Source organism: Embiotoca jacksoni, unplaced genomic scaffold (genome assembly GCF_022577435.1).
Source record: "Embiotoca jacksoni isolate LCO1_2020_lvr unplaced genomic scaffold, fEmbJac1.0.p SCAF_71, whole genome shotgun sequence".
In the NCBI taxonomy this organism is placed as follows: Eukaryota; Metazoa; Chordata; class Actinopteri; family Embiotocidae; genus Embiotoca; species Embiotoca jacksoni.
Window position 1 is genome coordinate 1,034,359 of NW_027185427.1, and position 17,722 is coordinate 1,052,080.

Sequence of the window (17,722 nt, forward strand, 5' to 3'; positions counted from 1 at the left end):
CTCCAAAACAATTGGACGCTGAATAACCTGTAACAACTTCAATAAATTGTGTGTTCCTCCATAAGTGGTGTAGCTGTGTCTAAATAAATCATGAATCTTCATCAACTCAAATCTGCTGTCTGCCTGACTAATCATGTCTTTTTATTAGGTAATTTATGATTTTCTAAGCAATGGCAATTCTGTCCATGTGCGTGATAATTTAGAGAACCTTCTCATTTATTATTTTATTTTATTAATAGGGTTTTCTTCTGGTAATACACCTCAATGAAGTGTGTGAAGTCTCAGAGAAGAAGAATACAATCATAACAAATATATAAGCCTGTACCCAAATACACTGTCGGGGAAGGGGATTTATTTTTTGTTTACACTGTTTTGTATATGTTTGCAGATTATTCACAGTCATTTATAGATTTAGTACAATGGATTGTGTTTTTATTATGAGTCATATTATCTGCCTTATTTTTGATTAACTTTTGAGTTTACGCATGTTATATGCCACAACTGCAAATATTGCGATTATTATGCAGACATTATTATCATTAGCATATGACTTGTAAGCAACAAATTCATACTTTGTGTCCGACATTTCACCTGCACGTGATGCAGAAAAGATTTTAGCCTCATAATCACAATGCCACTTAAAAAGGTTTAGATAAACAAGTTACTGCTGATACTTTTAATTTGTTTCTTATAATGTGAATACAGTAATGTGGAGGTATAGGTAGGTAGAGAGATTTTACAGTAGGACTAAAGGATAACGTGTAATAATTTAATTTAATTCATTTTGTATTTGATATTAATCTCGTCCATACTCCGGAGCAGAAGGTGGCGCTAATGCACCAATAAGGCGGCTGCCCACCGCTCAACAGGAAGAAGACGAAGAAGACGGAGAAGCGCTAGCAGGAGAGTTGTTAGCGTGCTTGGTTTTTATTACAGGCGCATCTCTTCAGCAGGTATACGCTTTAATAACATAGATATATAGATATATAGATATATATATAGATATATATATAGATATATAGATATATAGATACATAGATCGTATCTGTAAGTACGTTCTATCTGCGCATGCGAGTTGTGTGTTTACCCTAGCAGCTAATGCTAGCATCTTAGCAACATTGATATCGTATTTTCCTTCCTTCAAGATTCAACATTAATCTGAATTAAGATTCAACATTAATCTGAATTAAGATTCAACATTAATCTGAATCAAGATTCAACATTAATCTGAATCAAGATTCAACATTAATCTGAATTAAGATTCAACATTAATCTGAATCAAGATTCAACATTAATCTGAATTAAGATTCAACATTAATCTGAATTAAGATTCAACATTAATCTGAATCAAGATTCAACATTAATCTGAATCAAGATTCAACATTAATCTGAATTAAGATTCAACATTAATCTGAATCAAGATTCAACATTAATCTGAATCAAGATTCAACATTAATCTGAATCAAGATTCAACATTAATCTGAATCAAGATTCAACATTAATCTGAATCAAGATTCAACATTAATCTGAATCAAGATTCAACATTAATCTGAATCAAGATTCAACATTAATCTGAATCAAGATTCAACATTAATCTGATGCACGATGACTCGACATGGGAAGAACTGCACGGCCGGAGCTGTGTACACGTACCACGAGAAGAAGAAGGACACAGGTGAGTCCCGAGGACAGGGAGACAATGTCCCGGTCTCTGTCCTCTTCCAGCTCAATAATTAGCATCGAGTTATTAATAATAATAATAATAATAATAAACGTTATGATAGATGTAAAGAGGGTTTTATTTCAGAGGAGACTCGGTGAACCTTCACACATTGTTTCCTGCCTGATGGATTTAATCACGAATTTAAGTTTCCATCAGTTTGATTTATTTTAAACAAATTTGAAAAACAAGGTTTTACTAAATAAATACAATAAATTCAGTAAAAAAAAAACCTGAAGCTTTGAAACCAGGTAATGTTAGAAATGTAAAGAAAATACAAAGTTCACAGAATAATAATGGAAACGTGTGTCTCTGTGTGTCTTTCTGTGTCTCTCTGTGTGTGTGTGTGTCTCGTGTGTCTCTGTGTGTCTCGTGTGTCTCTGTGTGTCTCTGTGTGTCTCTCTGTGTGTCTCTGTGTGTCTCTGTGTCTCTGTGTGTCTCGTGTGTCTCTGTGTGTCTCTGTGTGTCTCTCTGTGTGTCTCTCTGTGTCTCTGTGTCTCTGTGTGTCTCTGTGTGTCTCTCTGTGTCTCTCTGTGTGTCTCTCTGTGTGTCTCTGTGTGTCTCTCTGTGTCTCTGTGTGTCTGTGTGTCTCTCTGTGTCTCTGTGTGTCTCTCTGTGTCTCTGTGTGTCTCTCTGTGTGTCTCTGTGTCTCTCTGTGTGTCTCTCTGTGTCTCTGTGTGTCTCTGTGTCTCTGTGTGTCTCTCTGTGTGTCTCTGTGTGTCTCTGTGTCTCTCTGTGTGTCTCTCTGTGTCTCTGTGTGTGTCATCCTGCTCAGCGGCGTCCGGCTACGGGACTCAGAGCATCCGACTGGGCAAAGACGCCATCAAAGACTTTGACTGCTGCTGTCTGTCTCTGCAGCCGTGTCAGAACCCGGTGGTGACGTACGTCTTTATGAACCGCAGCGAACTTTTTCACAGAGCAGCTTTTTACCAGCTCATGTTCATCACAGAGTACACAATAAATCATTTAATTTAATTCATTTAATCATTTAAATAACATGAAAGTAAGCACCACAGTACATGGAGTTCATATCCGGGTGTAAGCGTCCAGCTCCCGTCTGTTGCTATGCAACGATTAGCTCGATAAAATCCAAACTATTAAACGCAGAGCAAAGCGGCACAACGTCCAGGCTTCGTTGGAACATGTAAATCAGATGTGAATAAATGTGTTGACACATCTTACAAATATAATTCGGGCCCGTTTTTCCTTTTTGCCTTCAAGAGTAAAACAACAGAAACATTATCCAGTAAAAATACAACATGCTGCCCGAAGCACCCCACAGCAGACATCAGTCTGCTTTCATATTAAATAGTTACACCTCATCCAGATGAATATGTGCAGCTTTTACAGGTGACCAGTAAACACACCTGGAACTCCATCTCATCACACAGTAACAAGCTCCACCTAGTGGTCAAGCTGGGTGCAGCAGCCGATTTACAATACGTTTAGGTCGGTAGGTATTTACTTTATTAATCCCCGAGGGGAAATTTTTTAACTTTAGCCAGGATATCCCAGAGTTCATATATTTAAAAAAAATAAATAAATGAATTAGTTCTTAACAATTTACCAAGTATTTAATGATGCTTAACGACCCTAAAATACACCGACACTCAAACACGCTGTATAACTTGAATATGTGAACATGTGTACGAACATTGTGTGTCTTGTTTCTGTCTTCAGTCCAGATGGATACTTGTATGAAAAACAGGCCATCCTTGAATATATTCTCCACCAGAAGACAGAAATTGCCAAAAAACTAAAGGTGAGCTCCGTACTCATGTCTCAGACTCTCTTCTTTTCTTGAATTTGGGGGTTTGTATCTGTACGTTCTTCCTTTTAATTCTTCAGGCTTACGAGAAGCAGAAACAAGTGCAGAAGAGCAGCAGCCAGCTGGAGTCCAAGTCGGAGGAGAGAGAGCGAGTGCAGCGGTTCAAGACCCGGGAGAACAGCATCGTGTCCAAACCCATCAACCCGTTCACATCAGGTGGGTTCCTGTAGCTGCACCTCCTCTGGACACCTGCAGGGAACCAGCTGGAAAGGTGGAGAAGAATTATTACGTTTCATAAGATGGAAACACCAAAGTAGAAATCCCTCATTTATACTCAAGTACAGCACATGAGTAAATTATATCGTCAAAGTTAAATAAGAATCGCTATAAATTGACACTGAAGTATCTTCATCTGCTTTAATAAATGATGGATAAATGATTCTGGCTCCATCGTCCAGCTGTGTTCCGCTCTGCAGCTGTCGTGGTTGCTAGGTAACAGGAACACAAGGGCGGGACCAGCAGACGGCACATACAGGAAATCCTCGGTACCCTCAGACCTTTGTGGTTTATGAAGGACGTGACCTTTGACCCGAGACACAGCTCATATAGCTCATTAGTATGAAGCTCATAAATGCCACTGAGGAACAGTAACTCAACATTTTCAAACAAATGGTTTTGTGTGTAAATGTTCTCTGATATTATATTTATTTAACGTTCAGTTAGATCTGTCTGGAAATAAATGACTTCTCTTATGTTGGAGACTAAACGGCAGAAGAGTGGATGCAGTTCTTGTCGGTGGTCTTTATCTTCTATCCTGCTTCACATTTCTTCTGCCTCCGGTCACAGTCGGAGCAGTTATTGGTGAACGTGTGTTTTCGATGTTCAGACCGTAGAAACGATGGATTGCTCCCGTTTCCTCCCTCAGGACAGAGCACGGGCAGCGAGAAGGTCCAACCGGGGAGCAGCTCCGGAGAACCGGCCTCCGCTGCTTCAGCCGCCTCCTCCAGCCAGAGTCTGCCCAGCTTCTGGATCCCCTCTCTGACTCCAGAGTCCAAACCCACGCTCATCAAGAAACCAGTGAGTGGCTCCACCTGGTTTCTACCTGTTTGTTAAATACATTTGAACTGAGCTCTCTGATGGATCGCTGGCAGCAGTTTCAGGAACCTCCTTATACACCCTGTTGGTAGTGAACATGTTGGTCTGAGTCAGCAGCACCGTGGTCACTTTCATGTTGGAGTTAAAACCAGGTCAGACTCAGTATTTCTGTTTCACTTAGATCAACAGAAAGGCTGCAGCACAACCAGGTTTTAAAATCACTGAAGTATAAATAGATGTTATAACTAATGATACACAGTGAGATCAGATCAGCCTGTAAAATCTATTTTTCTTCTTTGAGCAGAGAGGTGGAAGAAATTTCAAACAAACCAGAAAAACAGGATAACTCTTTTTAATTGACAACTATTGTCTCTTTGCTGCAGTCGACTGTATTGTAGTGATGACATGTTTCTATAGGTGTCGTTATCTGTCAGGCTTTGTTGGCTCAGGGAAACAGGTTTTCTGAATGCTGCTCTTCTCTTGTCCAGTAGGTGGCGATATTTACCCGTTGTCAGGGCCACCGTACCTCTCTGCCCACCGTCTGGTCGCTTTGAGATACAAATAAAACCTCCTGTTGTCTTTTTTGGGGAAAATAATGCACGTAATTAGATATTTCATATCGTTATTTATGCAATCATACTTATTTTTTAATTGTATTTATAATGTGAAAGCAGCAGAGGGATAAAAAACATTAGCAGATGTTGGCTGAACTGTGACAAACTGGTTTCCAGCAGATGTTTTACTCCCTTCACGTTGTTACCAGGTTTAAATGTGGATGTCAAGATATCCTCCGACTGTTTGGTTCGTCTGTTTCATGTTGACACTCTGAAGGCAGCAGGCTGACCTCAGATCAAAGCTGGAAACCTGTCAATCAACAGTTTCACCTCACAGCTGGAGGTCAGTCATGATCTGAGAAATAGGACGTTCAGACATCCCTGTTTGTAACTCCTCTCCTCTCCTCTCCTCTCCTCTCCTCTCCTCTCCTCTCCTCTCCTCTCCTCTCCTCCCCTCCCCTCCCCTCCCCTCCCCTCCTCCCTCTCAGAGTAAGGCTGTGTTGTGTCCCATGTCCGGACGTCCCATTAAGATGAACGAGCTGATTACGGTGCGTTTCACCCCGTTGGACCCGAGTCTGGACCGAGTGGCTCTGCTCAACCGGCAGGTCAGTAGGAAGCTGAAGACAGCTGTCAATCATCTGCAGTGACGGGTTTATTTTCTCATTGCCAACAAACCAACAATGAGGAGGAAGATGCTGTTTACTGATACTGATTAATATTTCGTTGGTCAGTGTGATGGAACAATGTGATTATTTAATGACCTAATTCGTGGAGTTTTTATTGTATTTATACTCACGTCTGTATTCGGACATCTTCTCAGCTACATTTGAGCATTTATGCAACAACTCCAGCTCCGACCTTGTGTTTTTGTAAAGCTGTGGTTCCCTCTGTCCTCCCGTCCTCTCTCTTCAGGACAGATACGCGTGTGTGGTAACCAGAGATGTCCTGGGGAACAGCGTCCCCTGTGCGGTCCTGAGACCCTCGTGAGTTCCCGCCTCCGTCCGCCGGGATGTTCAGTCCTCTGTTGGGACTCTGCGGGGACAGTGACGCTCTCTGTGTTGTGTTCAGGGGCACCGTGGTGACTCAGGAGTGTGTGGAGAGGTTGATCAAGAAGGACATGACTGATCCCGTGTCTGGAGACAAGCTGTCGGAGAGGGACATCATCCCGCTGCAGAGGGTACGTCTTTTTAAAGCATTTCCACCTGAGTGCTGCTGCTTCTCTCAACGCGTCGGGAGGATTTCTGTCTCCGTCCGGTACTTTGGGTTTCAGCGATATCGGAGAATACTGGTGGATTCATAACTTTGGACATCTTAAAAATGACCGTGAGGTTTTCCTCGAGGACGGATGTCCAGTTTGCAAAAAATGTGGATGCAGAGTTTCTCTAAAAGGAGGAAACACATCAAACATCTGGTCCCGTTTATAACTTTAATAACTGACAAATAACCGATGTTCAAACCTCAATCACTGTTCAATTCATTTTCCACATCCAGGCTCCAAAACCGTTTCCAGCTCGAGGTGCCAACGTATGTGTGAGTTAAAAGTGTAAAACACTTCTGACGGCACCTTAAAAAATGTAACCGATAACGGCGATAATAAGAATGATAATAATAGATTAATTATGTTCTCCTTTAATACTGTGATATTTTCGGAGCCCTGCTCGTACCGTGATGCCGTGCGTCGCTGCAGAAACAGGATTCACTCTGGTTTCAGTCTCTGCTACTCTGAACTGTTCTCATGCTCCGAGGTGAACGTGTTGCGTGGCGTTGCCGTGGTGATGATGATGGTCTGTCGTGTTCCGACAGGGTGGAACCGGCTTCGCGGCCTCCGGGGTCGACCTCCGCGCCAAAGAGGCTCGTCCAGTGATGCAGGTGTGAGACGACGGAGGATCTGAAGCGTCCTCGTTCTGTGAAGCCTGATCTTTTGTAACTTCCTCTCCCAACATGTCAACAGCTTTCAGATCATTTGTGGCATTTATTGTCATATTTTTGTTTCTTAACTGGCATGTAAACTAAAGTCTGTTGAATTAATTCTGAACTTCATTTTGTTTTTTGAAATCTGGACTGTACCTTCATTGTGTTTATACAATAGATATTTCATTATTTCAGTGGAGCCTGCAGACACAGATTTTGTTCTGTGATAATAAATCGTATTATTAATATACTCATCCATTAAATATAGATTCATGTTATATCACGATATTTTGACATTAAAGCAGACAAAAAGGCACCTCATGGATTTCAAGTGTCAATAAACGTGTTTTTATTGTCTGTAGTTTGGGAGATAAATTGACTTGAAAGAAGCGGCCGTGTGTTCGGCCTGTTCTCAGCAGGTTTGCGGTGTTCTGAATGTGAGCTGCTCACGCTGACCGAAGACAAAACCTCCCCATCTTTAAAACATCACAGTTCGTCGTGTTCGTCCAGCGTCATCCCTCCGTAGTCGGTGATGGTGCTCGTCTTGACGAAGTCCGCCTTGTCGAGCAGCTCGGAGAGACTCAGACGGCCGTCCTGCAGAGCGGAGCAGAGGACGGGGGGGTTCAATATGTTCCTGACGGGATCAATAGCATTTATCAATACTTCATCATTTGTACAGTGCAGCCAAACGACGGAAGAAGTCTACGAACACCTTTAAAGTTCTGCAACAGGACGTCGGTGTTTTACCTGTTTTCTCCAAAATGACATGTCTTGGAGCTGCACAGTGAAGTTCTGACTTTGGATGGAGTCCCTCATCGTTTGAGTTGAGGTTGTAACTCGGGGCTCGTATTTTTAGCGAAAACTCTGCAGTTCAACTTAATACAGTGGAACATTTAACATGAGGATATATCAGCTTAGCTGTATGATTACAGGATACAATGAACACATCGGCCTAAGTCTCGTACAATAATGCAGTTGATGCAAACTTTCAAGTTTTCTGCCCATTTTAATGAAATGACCAAAAAGCAGGTGACCAAACCTTTTGGGGCTTTATGACATTAACCGGTGAGGAAACGATACTCATGAGAGAAATTAGTCCGTTTAATCTAATTTAAAATTTCAGAGTGAGATGGGAGCACTGCTTCTCATGAACAAATAATACAAAGTCTTTTGTGTGCTCATCATTATATTATTGTATGTTCCATATTATATCCAGCAGTTGATATTAATCATTAAGTCAATACACAGGAATGTTTTATTTTAATAAATCCTTTCTTTAAACCCTGCTGCTATCAGGGATCCAGTTCTCCTAATATTGGCTTAGTTTAAATGACATTGTGAGAACAGTCTTAATATTGTGCTAACACACCTGTGTGAGTCTAACAGCACACATCAGTGACTTTAAGACTTTACACCGTCTCAGGAGCAGATCCAGCGGATGGGATTTTCTTTGAGTGGACAATGAAAGTTCATTTCCCACCGAGCTCCGTCTTATGTCCTGCTGTGTTATTGAACACTTTAATCCTGATTCATTCATTTAACATGTCATTCTTTTTTTCTAGTTTGATACCACTTCTGAGGACTGACCAACAATATTAAGTATATATGTGTGTATATATATATGTGTGTGTGTGTATATATGTGTAGATATATATATATATATATATATATATATATATATATATATATATATATATATGAGTGTGACATACTATAGCATGTCGTCTGAAATATGAAAGAAAATGATTAATTCCCATCACACCAAATCTTGTTATCCTAACTGGTTTTGCTTCACTATGTTTCTCGAGTAAATTACTCACAATTGTCGGACCCAAAACTCAATGACCAAACTAACCTCCGGTATCTTCTCACCGGGATAATCCGGTTAATTGGGCAGAAACGGCCGACGGAGCTCGAGCCGAGGAGAACTTCTCCCTCCACAGAGACGCTGCGGCTCAGCAGGGAGTTCACTCAATACCTCCTGGGAACGTGTACATGTCCAGCTTCGCTCTTCTGGATCTCCTCTTCCTCCTCTTCCTCCTCTTCCTCCTCTTGTCGCAGCGGGTTCTCCGGTCGCTGAATGTTTTCACACCACGAGCTCGCTCGGTGAGACGTTTATGGACGTCGGTAAATTAGGCGACTGAAAATGAACTGAGTTATATTAATATTAAATGGACCTTATTTTTTCTGACACTGCTTCAAGATCAACCTGCCAGGAACCAGCAGCACCTCCCACACCAGTAGAGAGCTCCGCTGTTCAATTCATGACATTCACAATCATTACAATCATTCTGTGTCATACAGTTTTGTGACTAAAGTTCATGAATGAGTTGTAATAAAATAAAAACTCCATTTGTAGAAAAAAACCAAGACTTTAATAGTTAAACCCCAAACAGTCAGTAACAAAGCCCTTCAACTCACCTCGTTTTCCTTCTTCCAATCCAAAATGTAGATGTTCACATATTTTAAATTATATAAAAAGAAGAGACCGAGTTTGAACGTCTCGGGCCTCTAGAGAAACAACATGTTGATTTTACCCACACATTTTACACTGAATCTTTTTCTTTCTTTCTTTCTTTCTTTCTTTCTTTCTTTCTTTCTTTCTTTCTTTCTTTCTTTCTTTCTTTCTTTTTACTGAACAAAAGCAATATGTTTTCATCTCAGTTACAATGAAATAGATCGAATTGATATGTGAATGGAAGAACTTTGTTTATCAGCATCACCTGTAGTCACATACACAGTATGTCACAGCATCCTGAAGTGTACATGTCAACGTGTGTATGTGCATGTGTGGACAAGAGTACAATGTTATACCCTTGATTACAGCATTACCCAGAGTCCCACACTGTACTGACTTTAATGAGCCCCCCCCCTCCCCATGCCCCCTCCCCCTAATACCACAGTAATCAAATTCTCCATGGTAGTGAAATATAAACCCGACTGAGCTTCTATCAGACCGTGACAGCTCATCAAAGTTCGTCATGTCTCTTCGTTAGATCTTCCCCATAATTGGTGGCCTGACTGCCCACAAACAGGTTCCAGTTGGCCAGAATCTCCTTCTTGGTGATTTTCTCGTCCTGTTGTTTGATTCCATCCAACATGGGTTTATTGGTTTATGATTGACAGGAGGAAAGAGGAGGAAGAAGTGATGAAAGAAATCAGTCAGAGAGAACAAGACACAGAGAGAAGACTGTTAATAATGAACCCACAATTAAGCAAATTATTTCCATCGTTCGTAAATACAATTGAAACAATTATGACTGTCCTCTTGTGTTATATTGAACAGTGTGGTTCTGCTGTTAGTTCAATCTCCATATTTTCTTTATTTTATATTCTAGTTATTGTGTATTTCAAATATTTGTATGCATTTAGTTTTTTTTTTTTTTTTTCATCATTTGGTTTAAGTTTTATGGGAATGTAAGGATTAATAAGGTCATCTGTCCTTCTGTCTCTGCTAAAAAAATTAAGGAAGTAAGTCATCAGTGATTTTTAATGACATTTGCTGAAAATCACTGATGAGTTGCTGTTACATTTTGCTTGGTACTTCTAATAAAATAATAAAAAATAACATTATTTGTCATGCTTTAAAGGATATGATTGGCATTGTGCTTTATTTTTCTTACTGTCTCCAAAGACCAAAGCCAACAGTGTGTTTGTCCATCTCTCAATATATCCTGACATGATGATATTCTGAAATTGAATCTTTGTGAACGTTATGAATCCTCCAGTTCAGATTCTGTCCTTCACCATCTTTGCTAGTTCGAAGCGGTTTGGAGCAGGAAGTGACCATATTTGGACGAGCTGGGGGAGGAGCCAGCGGTGGATCTGACCGATCTGATTGGAAACCTGACGATACTACGTCCCGCCCACCGGTAGCTGTAACCTGACTGCACCACAGGCCTGTCAATCAAACAGACACGCCCCCAAAAACAAGTCTTTTTTTAGCTGAATGAATTTACTACCTACAAGGAGCTGCATCACAGCTGCTTCGTTCCCGAATAAACCGGTAGTTTCAGTGCTACGTAGTGATGTTGAATTCTAAAAACGAAGAGTAAAAGCATTCGAGCAGTGACCGGTGTACCTTGTCCGTGTCCGTCTCATGGATCAAGTGTTTGGCTTCATTGTCAGCGTGGTCCACTTCTCCTGGAAGAATCCAGTTGGCCACTTCGCCACCGTCCATGACTCCGTCCTGCACAACACAGAATATAAAAGTGACCCTCAGAGCGAGCAGTGTTGGTCCTTCTGGCTGAGAGGAGGCCTGGACTCTCCAACAGCCTGTTGCTGCTTCACCTCCTGGTTATTAACCCGTTAGCTTTTGTGACAATATGTGAGTGTTTCAAAATGTTTCGACCTTGTTGGTGTCTCTGAACTCGTTGAAATGCTTCCTCTCCGTCTGGACCCAGTCGGGCTCTCCTTCGCCATCCTCCGTCGTGTACATGTCACCTGAGGAGAAGCAGCAACACACACATTCAGGAGAGATCACCTCCTCCAGGAGAGATCACCTCTTCCAGGAGAGATCACCTCCTCCAGGAGAGATCACCTCCTCCTGGAGAGATCACCTCCTCCAGGAGAGATCACCTCCTCCAGGAGAGATCACCTCTTCCAGGAGAGATCACCTCTTCCTGGAGAGATCTCCTCCAGGGGAGATCACCTCCTCTATGAGAGATGGAGCCGGTCGGAGAGAAAGTCTGAGCCGCCTACCGATGTATTCATTGATGTCGATCTTGCCGTCTCCGTTCTTATCGATGTCCTCCACCGTTTCCTGAATGAGAAAAGATTCAGTTCTTACAATGATCCATTAACAGAAGTTAATTTAACTTGAACTAATTTTAATTTTAACTTGATGATGGTGCTCGATAAAAAGATCAGTTCCTCTGGGGAAGATAAATGTCTTGAAATTGATGATGGAATAGATGCAGCAATATTTTCGTCCCGCCCACACTGACATCTCCATCCGTCGCTCACATGACTAAGACACCAGAGTTTACCTGCACTATCACGTCCGTCATGTGATCGAACTCCTCGGGATGAAGGAAGGCGGTGAACTCCTCACGTGTGGCGATGCCGTCACCGTCTCGGTCAGCCGACTTGAAGCGCCTCTCGTCCCGGGTGAGCATGGACTTGTAGGTGGCCTTGTCATCAATGTCATCAAACTCCTCCCCTGAAGAGGGAAAACCTCCACGTTCAGCACTCAGAGCATCCTGTTGTTTCATACAGACGCTGGTCTCTTAAATATCTCTGAGTGGTCCAATCACGTGTTGCAAAAAGGGTCTTTTAGGTGTGCGGAGGTCATTGAAGTGCTGATGAAGATCAGCTAGCAAATAGTTTAGACAACTGACAGAAAGTTATTTTATCAGTTATGTTAGTGTGATTACTGTTGAAAAAAGAGGAAGAAAAGAGAAGGAAAGAAGGAAAGGAAGGAAGGAAGGAGGAGGCGGAGCTCCATCTGTTACCCAAGTAGAAGCCGTAGGTGGTGTTCTTGTACTCCTCCCAGCCGATCTTTCCGTCCTGGTTCTTGTCGTAGTCCTTCCAGTGTTTGTTCACGTTCTCCTCGATGTACCTCCTCTGCCGGTGTTTGATCCAGTAGTGCAGCTCTGCGTGGCTGACGTAGCCGTCCTTGTCCGTGTCGATGCGGTCCACGATCTTCCTGTAGGGAGAGAAGGAGTCAGGGTTACAGCCGGGGTCAAAGGTCGGATCAGCTGCTCAGACCCGAGGCCGGCCGTCATAGGTCCGGTTCAGAGGTCAATAACTGCTTTCACCAGGTGCTGCTCAAAGGTGAATCGTTGGGTTTCTCTCGATAATACTGAAAGGTCTTGAGCTTTAAATGCCCTGAGAAGACATCTGTGATTCTGCAATATACAAATAAACTTAGATTTCACTTGCTATTACATTCTGATTACAGCAGCATCACTGAAGCACGTGGTCGGTCTTATAGCATGCGTGAGATTATTTATATATAACAACCGTCATTTCTCCTTGTAACTGACTTTAAATGAGTAATTATTTAAAGGGGGTTGTTGTGCAGAAGACTTTTTATTTTTCCATTATTATAATATTTCTTGGGAAAGCTGCAGAAGGTTTCTGAGGTTTTCTATCTTAAAACGTTGACACACAAAAAGACACTAAACTGGACCGTCCTCTTTGAATACGAATCTCACTGCCTACTAAACTGATTATTATAGTGACTTAAAGTGAACAAAAACAAAAAACAATTTATTTCGGTTAAAAAATAACTTATTATTTGTTGACTCAGTTATATTGTTGTAGCTACTTTGTTGTTTTGGTTGTGGTGGCTTTAACAGTTCATCCATAACTACAATAATCTAATTGTTTTTCTTCACAAACTACAGAATGAAATCAATATATTCAGACTATCAGATTACACAACAATATATCATTATATAAATACAATTCAAATGCAAGGTTTAAGGTTTAATCGCAGTTGATTTAACTTTACTGCATGATTCAAATAACACGGCAGACATGACTATCTGTAACTATTGGAAGGTCATGTTTAGCTTTTCCTGCAGCGATGCATCTGAACGGGTCAGTTGTTGCACAACATCCTGCTGCTGCAACAGAATCCTGGAGGAGACCTCGCTGAGGCTGTCGGAGGCAGCAGGAAGGAAGGATGGAGCAGGAAGGAAGGATGGAGCAGGAAGGAAGGATGGAGCAGGAAGGAAGGATGGAGCAGGAAGGAAGGATGGAGCAGGAAGGAAGGATGGAGCAGGAAGGAAGGATGGAGCAGGAAGGAAGGATGGAGCAGGAAGGAAGGATGGAGCAGCGCTCCAGTCAAACCTACGCGAGTTTGTCTTTGCTCTCCTCGGGGGTCAGCTGGTCGAAGGTCTTGGACTCCTCCTTGCCCAGAAAGGCCTCGTGGTCGTACTGGAAGCCCTGAGCATCGTCGTGGACGCGATCGCTCAGGTCAGCGTGGTGATGGATGCGCTTCTCCTGAGCCGGGACAGCGAAGGCTGCAGCCGCCAGGACGAAGAGGGGTAGCAGTGAATTCAGCAGCATCGTGACTGACCTCTGGGGGTGGAGACAAAAAGGCAGACGTGCATGAAGACGAAAGATCAAATGAGAACGGAAAAAACAAAAAACAAAAATGACAACAGGACACAAAGCACACCCATGAAAAATATACGTAAACTACATAAAATACAGAGAAGAAGATTCACAGGTTTAAAGTGCTGATTGAATTGCCTGGAATAAATGTTTTCAGCCTACAGCGCCTCCACATGGTCAGAGCCTGAAACGGAGGGAATAAAGACGGACTGGTGTCCGTCAGCATCTCTCACAGGTCACTCACATTCATCTGGAGTCATGCCACCGAAACCGTCGGGCATGTTGAATGTTAGCACGATCAGACTGGATCAATGTAAAACTGCTGAGTCAGCTTAGAAAATGAAATGTTGTGTGCATTTCTTTATTTGAATTTAAAGGAGTTTGGTATTTTTTTTTAATGTGTCATTAAAGCAATCAGAAATGTGCCAAGAGATAAAACTTTCTACAGCTTCGTTCACCACATGTTCAAGTACAGCCGGCCCTGTTACATAAATCCTACTGTTTGACATAAAAGACCAAATTAAACCATCTTATTAGCATGTAAACTTAAAGAAATACCACTTTTTCATTATATCCTCAAAATAGTTCAGGAGGAGGAACCGATCACTGTGACAGCCAGAAACCTTTCACTGCTGCAGATGAAAGAATGAAGGCACTTGAAGATGAAGTGAAAGTTAAAACTGATTTATATTCCACAACATGTTTCTTTAATAAACGTTAAATTCACAATAAGTCATAAAATGACACTGTATACTCCTACAATGTACCACTGAGCTTCATTTTTTCAGTCTCTGTTGAAGAAGAACTTCCACAGTTTCTCTTTCTTGTTGCTGTAAACTAACTGAACTAAATGCTTTAGATGATATCTGACCCACAGCAGCTTCAGTGAACACTGTAGGATGCTGTATTTCTGATATCAATGAAAAGATGAACTCACCAGCCTCCGGACGTCTCCTCCCTTTGCAGTGATTTAACAGCAATCAGTCCGCGTTGGCACTGCAGTTAAAAAACACAATGGCAGGGGGGCGGGGCTTGCTGCACAGCCACCCAATTACCGACAGCTTTAAGGAGGTTCTAACCAATGAAAAGTGTGACATGATGGTAAAATGCGATATGGTGACTTCTTATTGGATAGTAACCGCCACGTTGTCACGCAAACGCACACTACTTTATAAAAGGCTGGTGCTGGATTGGATCAGCGGGAGGGACATATGCCTGTGATTGGGTGTTACATTGGGGGGAGGGAGGGGGGTTAAGAGTAGGGTTAGGATCATGATTGGAGATTGGGTTAGTAGTCAGTTGATTGACAGTGAAACAACCAATCACAGCAGCGTGCAGTTTAGCACGCGCGTCCCCCCGGCTGATTCAATGTAGCACCAACCTGAGTGAGGCAAGAAATGGAATCATTACACGTCTATTCAGTATTAAACCCAGTGGATCCGAACCGGAAACACGACTTGTTTCCGGTTCATACCGATACATAAATAGTTAAAGATATCAATCAGAGGCAGAGGAGGGTCATGTCTTCATTCATTTAAAAACAAAACGAATTGGGTTTGTTGTTAAAACTGTGAGACAAAACTCCCTACAAAATACTTATCAGCAATAAAAGGCTACAATGGTTTTTACGCGGTAAAAAAAAGCCACAATATCACTTTTTACACTGTTTTTTTTCGTGTAATTTTGAAGGAGTCTTAGAGCAATAAGGCTCCTTCAAAATTCAGAAACAATGATTTATAATGCACAAAAATATAAAATATTAGAAAACACACCCATTACCAGTTTTTACAGTCTCCTTATCATCAATGATATCTTATTTATATAAGTATTATATTATTAAAATGTGTCTGTTACTCATCAGCAAAATATCACAACCTCATATATCCAGTAGGTGGCAGTCCAGTATTTAAAAAAGAAACATGAACTAATCAAAAACAGAATCCAAACAATGGACCTTTGTAATCTAATAAAAAGCAAAAAGCTGCAATGCTTATGATTACATCTCAACTAGAGTCATTTGCTCTCTTGGCTGACTGCACTGCATTCTCCTTTTTATAAACAGTCTGAAGGAATGATTCAAATACTTGATGAGTTGTTGCGGAAAGAAAATAGATAAATCATCCTCACTTTGATGATCTTTCTGCTATTAAAGTTGTTGTTGCTATTTATTATTATTATTACTATTATTGTTATTACTATTATTATTATTATTATTATTACTATTATTATTATTATTATTATTACAGACTTAATCTAAATCTCTACCTGAAGCAGCAATTTTTAATTTAAAGGTAGTGTATGGTCACTTCATTAGTCACTTGTTATTATTGTAGTGGTGATGATGATGACGGCAATAAAATGGTAAACCTAATGCCAAGATGTTTTTTGTTTTGTTTACTTTTTGATATTTTTCTTATTATATTTTTTAAATTAAATCAAATTTTTCTTCCTCCTCTTCTTTTTTTAATGGCAGTTTATTCATTTTCTCTTTGTCTTGATTATCACTATTTTTCTTTTTTTTTTTCTTTAGAAACTGAATAAATTAGTGATAGTTGGTAACTATGTAATGCATCATAATGTAATATGGTCATGGTAATGGTACAGTTGGTTGTAGAATTAGCTATAATTATAAACATCAGAAACAATGTTGAATATGATCTTGATGCTCATATATTTTAAAAATATATAATAAATATATATATAATTATAATTATTATTATTATTGCTGTTGTCATAAATAAGTCCCTTTTCAGTTCACTGTCTTTTTGTTAAGACAGCGATATTTTATTTATTTGCTTGCGATATTTGTTTGTTTGCACCTTTTGTTTGAATATCTATATTTCATTGGCATTTTTTGTGTTTGTAAAGTGAAACAGGACCATATTACCATATTCTATCGTTATTTTTACACTATGAATAAAACGGAATTGAATTTGTACAGTTTGTACAGTAGGAGGCGATGTTGAGTCTTTCTGTTAAAGTCCAGACAGTCTGACCTCAGTTCAGTGTTACACTGAAGTCTGTGATCATCAGATTCTGTGATCTGCAGTGTTGGTTATGTTGTTTAAGTTTAGCCATGAGGAATGAGGTGATGTATTTTTACTTATAATATAAAATATTTCCATTTCATTTTACATGTCAGAATCTGTGTTGAAATGTTTCTAGATCTTTAACCTGTTGGATTATTTTCAGCTTTCCTCGACCCCTCTGTGCATCTCTCTGCTGTCTCACCACACAATTAATTAAGCCCTTCTTCCATTATTTATAATGTATATATATATATATGAAAAAGTGTTTGCCCCCCCCTATGTATATATATATATATATATATAGGGGGGGGCAAACACTTTTTCACACCTTTTTATATGGTTCATATTATATCACACCTTATATATACATATATATATATATACACATACACACATATATACATATACATATATATATGTGTGTGTGTGTGTGTGTGTGTGTGTATATATATATATATAAATATAAATCTGCTTCTTAATTCTGACAATGATCAGCCTGAAGGCTAAGTGGTCTGAAAACGTATATATATATCCATACATATATATGAGTGGGCTAGATCCCACTGTTGAATATTCTTAT

At 40.5% G+C, this 17,722-nt stretch overlaps 2 protein-coding genes across 5 annotated transcripts; one reads left to right on the forward strand and one right to left on the reverse strand.

The window, feature by feature from the left end:
* Positions 1-876: 876 nt before the first annotated feature.
* nosip (nitric oxide synthase interacting protein) lies at positions 877-7,373 on the forward strand. 2 transcript variants are annotated; one of them, XM_069177306.1, is made up of 10 exons: positions 877-953; positions 1,146-1,675; positions 2,496-2,601; positions 3,401-3,482; positions 3,569-3,704; positions 4,414-4,565; positions 5,626-5,742; positions 6,050-6,120; positions 6,206-6,314; positions 6,941-7,373. In XM_069177306.1, exons 2-10 carry the CDS (start codon positions 1,606-1,608, stop codon positions 7,010-7,012), a joined length of 915 nt encoding a protein of 304 aa, XP_069033407.1. In that variant the 5' UTR covers positions 877-953; positions 1,146-1,605; the 3' UTR covers positions 7,013-7,373. The 2 variants fall into 2 exon arrangements, with proteins under 2 accessions (XP_069033407.1, XP_069033408.1); XM_069177307.1 differs by having other exon boundaries at positions 878-953; positions 1,583-1,675.
* A 29-nt stretch (positions 7,374-7,402) lies between these two features.
* rcn3 (reticulocalbin 3, EF-hand calcium binding domain) lies at positions 7,403-15,121 on the reverse strand. 3 transcript variants are annotated; one of them, XM_069177305.1, is made up of 8 exons: positions 15,051-15,121; positions 13,851-14,077; positions 12,502-12,695; positions 12,037-12,209; positions 11,750-11,810; positions 11,400-11,491; positions 11,130-11,237; positions 7,403-7,642 (listed from the first exon to the last, which is right to left on the reverse strand). In XM_069177305.1, the coding sequence occupies exons 2-8, from the start codon at positions 14,063-14,065 to the stop codon at positions 7,535-7,537; spliced, it is 951 nt and encodes a 316-aa protein (XP_069033406.1). In that variant the 5' UTR covers positions 14,066-14,077; positions 15,051-15,121; the 3' UTR covers positions 7,403-7,534. The 3 variants fall into 3 exon arrangements, with proteins under 3 accessions (XP_069033406.1, XP_069033403.1, XP_069033404.1); XM_069177302.1 differs by lacking the exon at positions 7,403-7,642 and adding an exon at positions 9,661-10,125; XM_069177303.1 differs by lacking the exons at positions 7,403-7,642; positions 15,051-15,121 and adding an exon at positions 9,661-10,125 and having other exon boundaries at positions 13,851-14,157.
* Positions 15,122-17,722: the final 2,601 nt, after the last annotated feature.

Coding starts and splice junctions, on each gene's coding strand:
- nosip (XM_069177306.1), top strand. CDS start 1,606: ATGACTCGACATGGGAAGAACTGCACGGCCGGAGCTGTGTACACGTAC. Junction 5,743..6,049: donor TGGCTCTGCTCAACCGGCAG/GTCAGTAGGAAG, acceptor CTCTCTCTTCAG/GACAGATACGCGTGTGTGGT. Junction 6,121..6,205: donor TGTGCGGTCCTGAGACCCTC/GTGAGTTCCCGC, acceptor TGTTGTGTTCAG/GGGCACCGTGGTGACTCAGG.
- rcn3 (XM_069177305.1), bottom strand. CDS start 14,065: ATGCTGCTGAATTCACTGCTACCCCTCTTCGTCCTGGCGGCTGCAGCC. Junction 12,696..13,850: donor GAGAGCAAAGACAAACTCGC/GTAGGTTTGACT, acceptor CTCTCCCTACAG/GAAGATCGTGGACCGCATCG. Junction 11,811..12,036: donor TGACGGACGTGATAGTGCAG/GTAAACTCTGGT, acceptor TTTCTCATTCAG/GAAACGGTGGAGGACATCGA.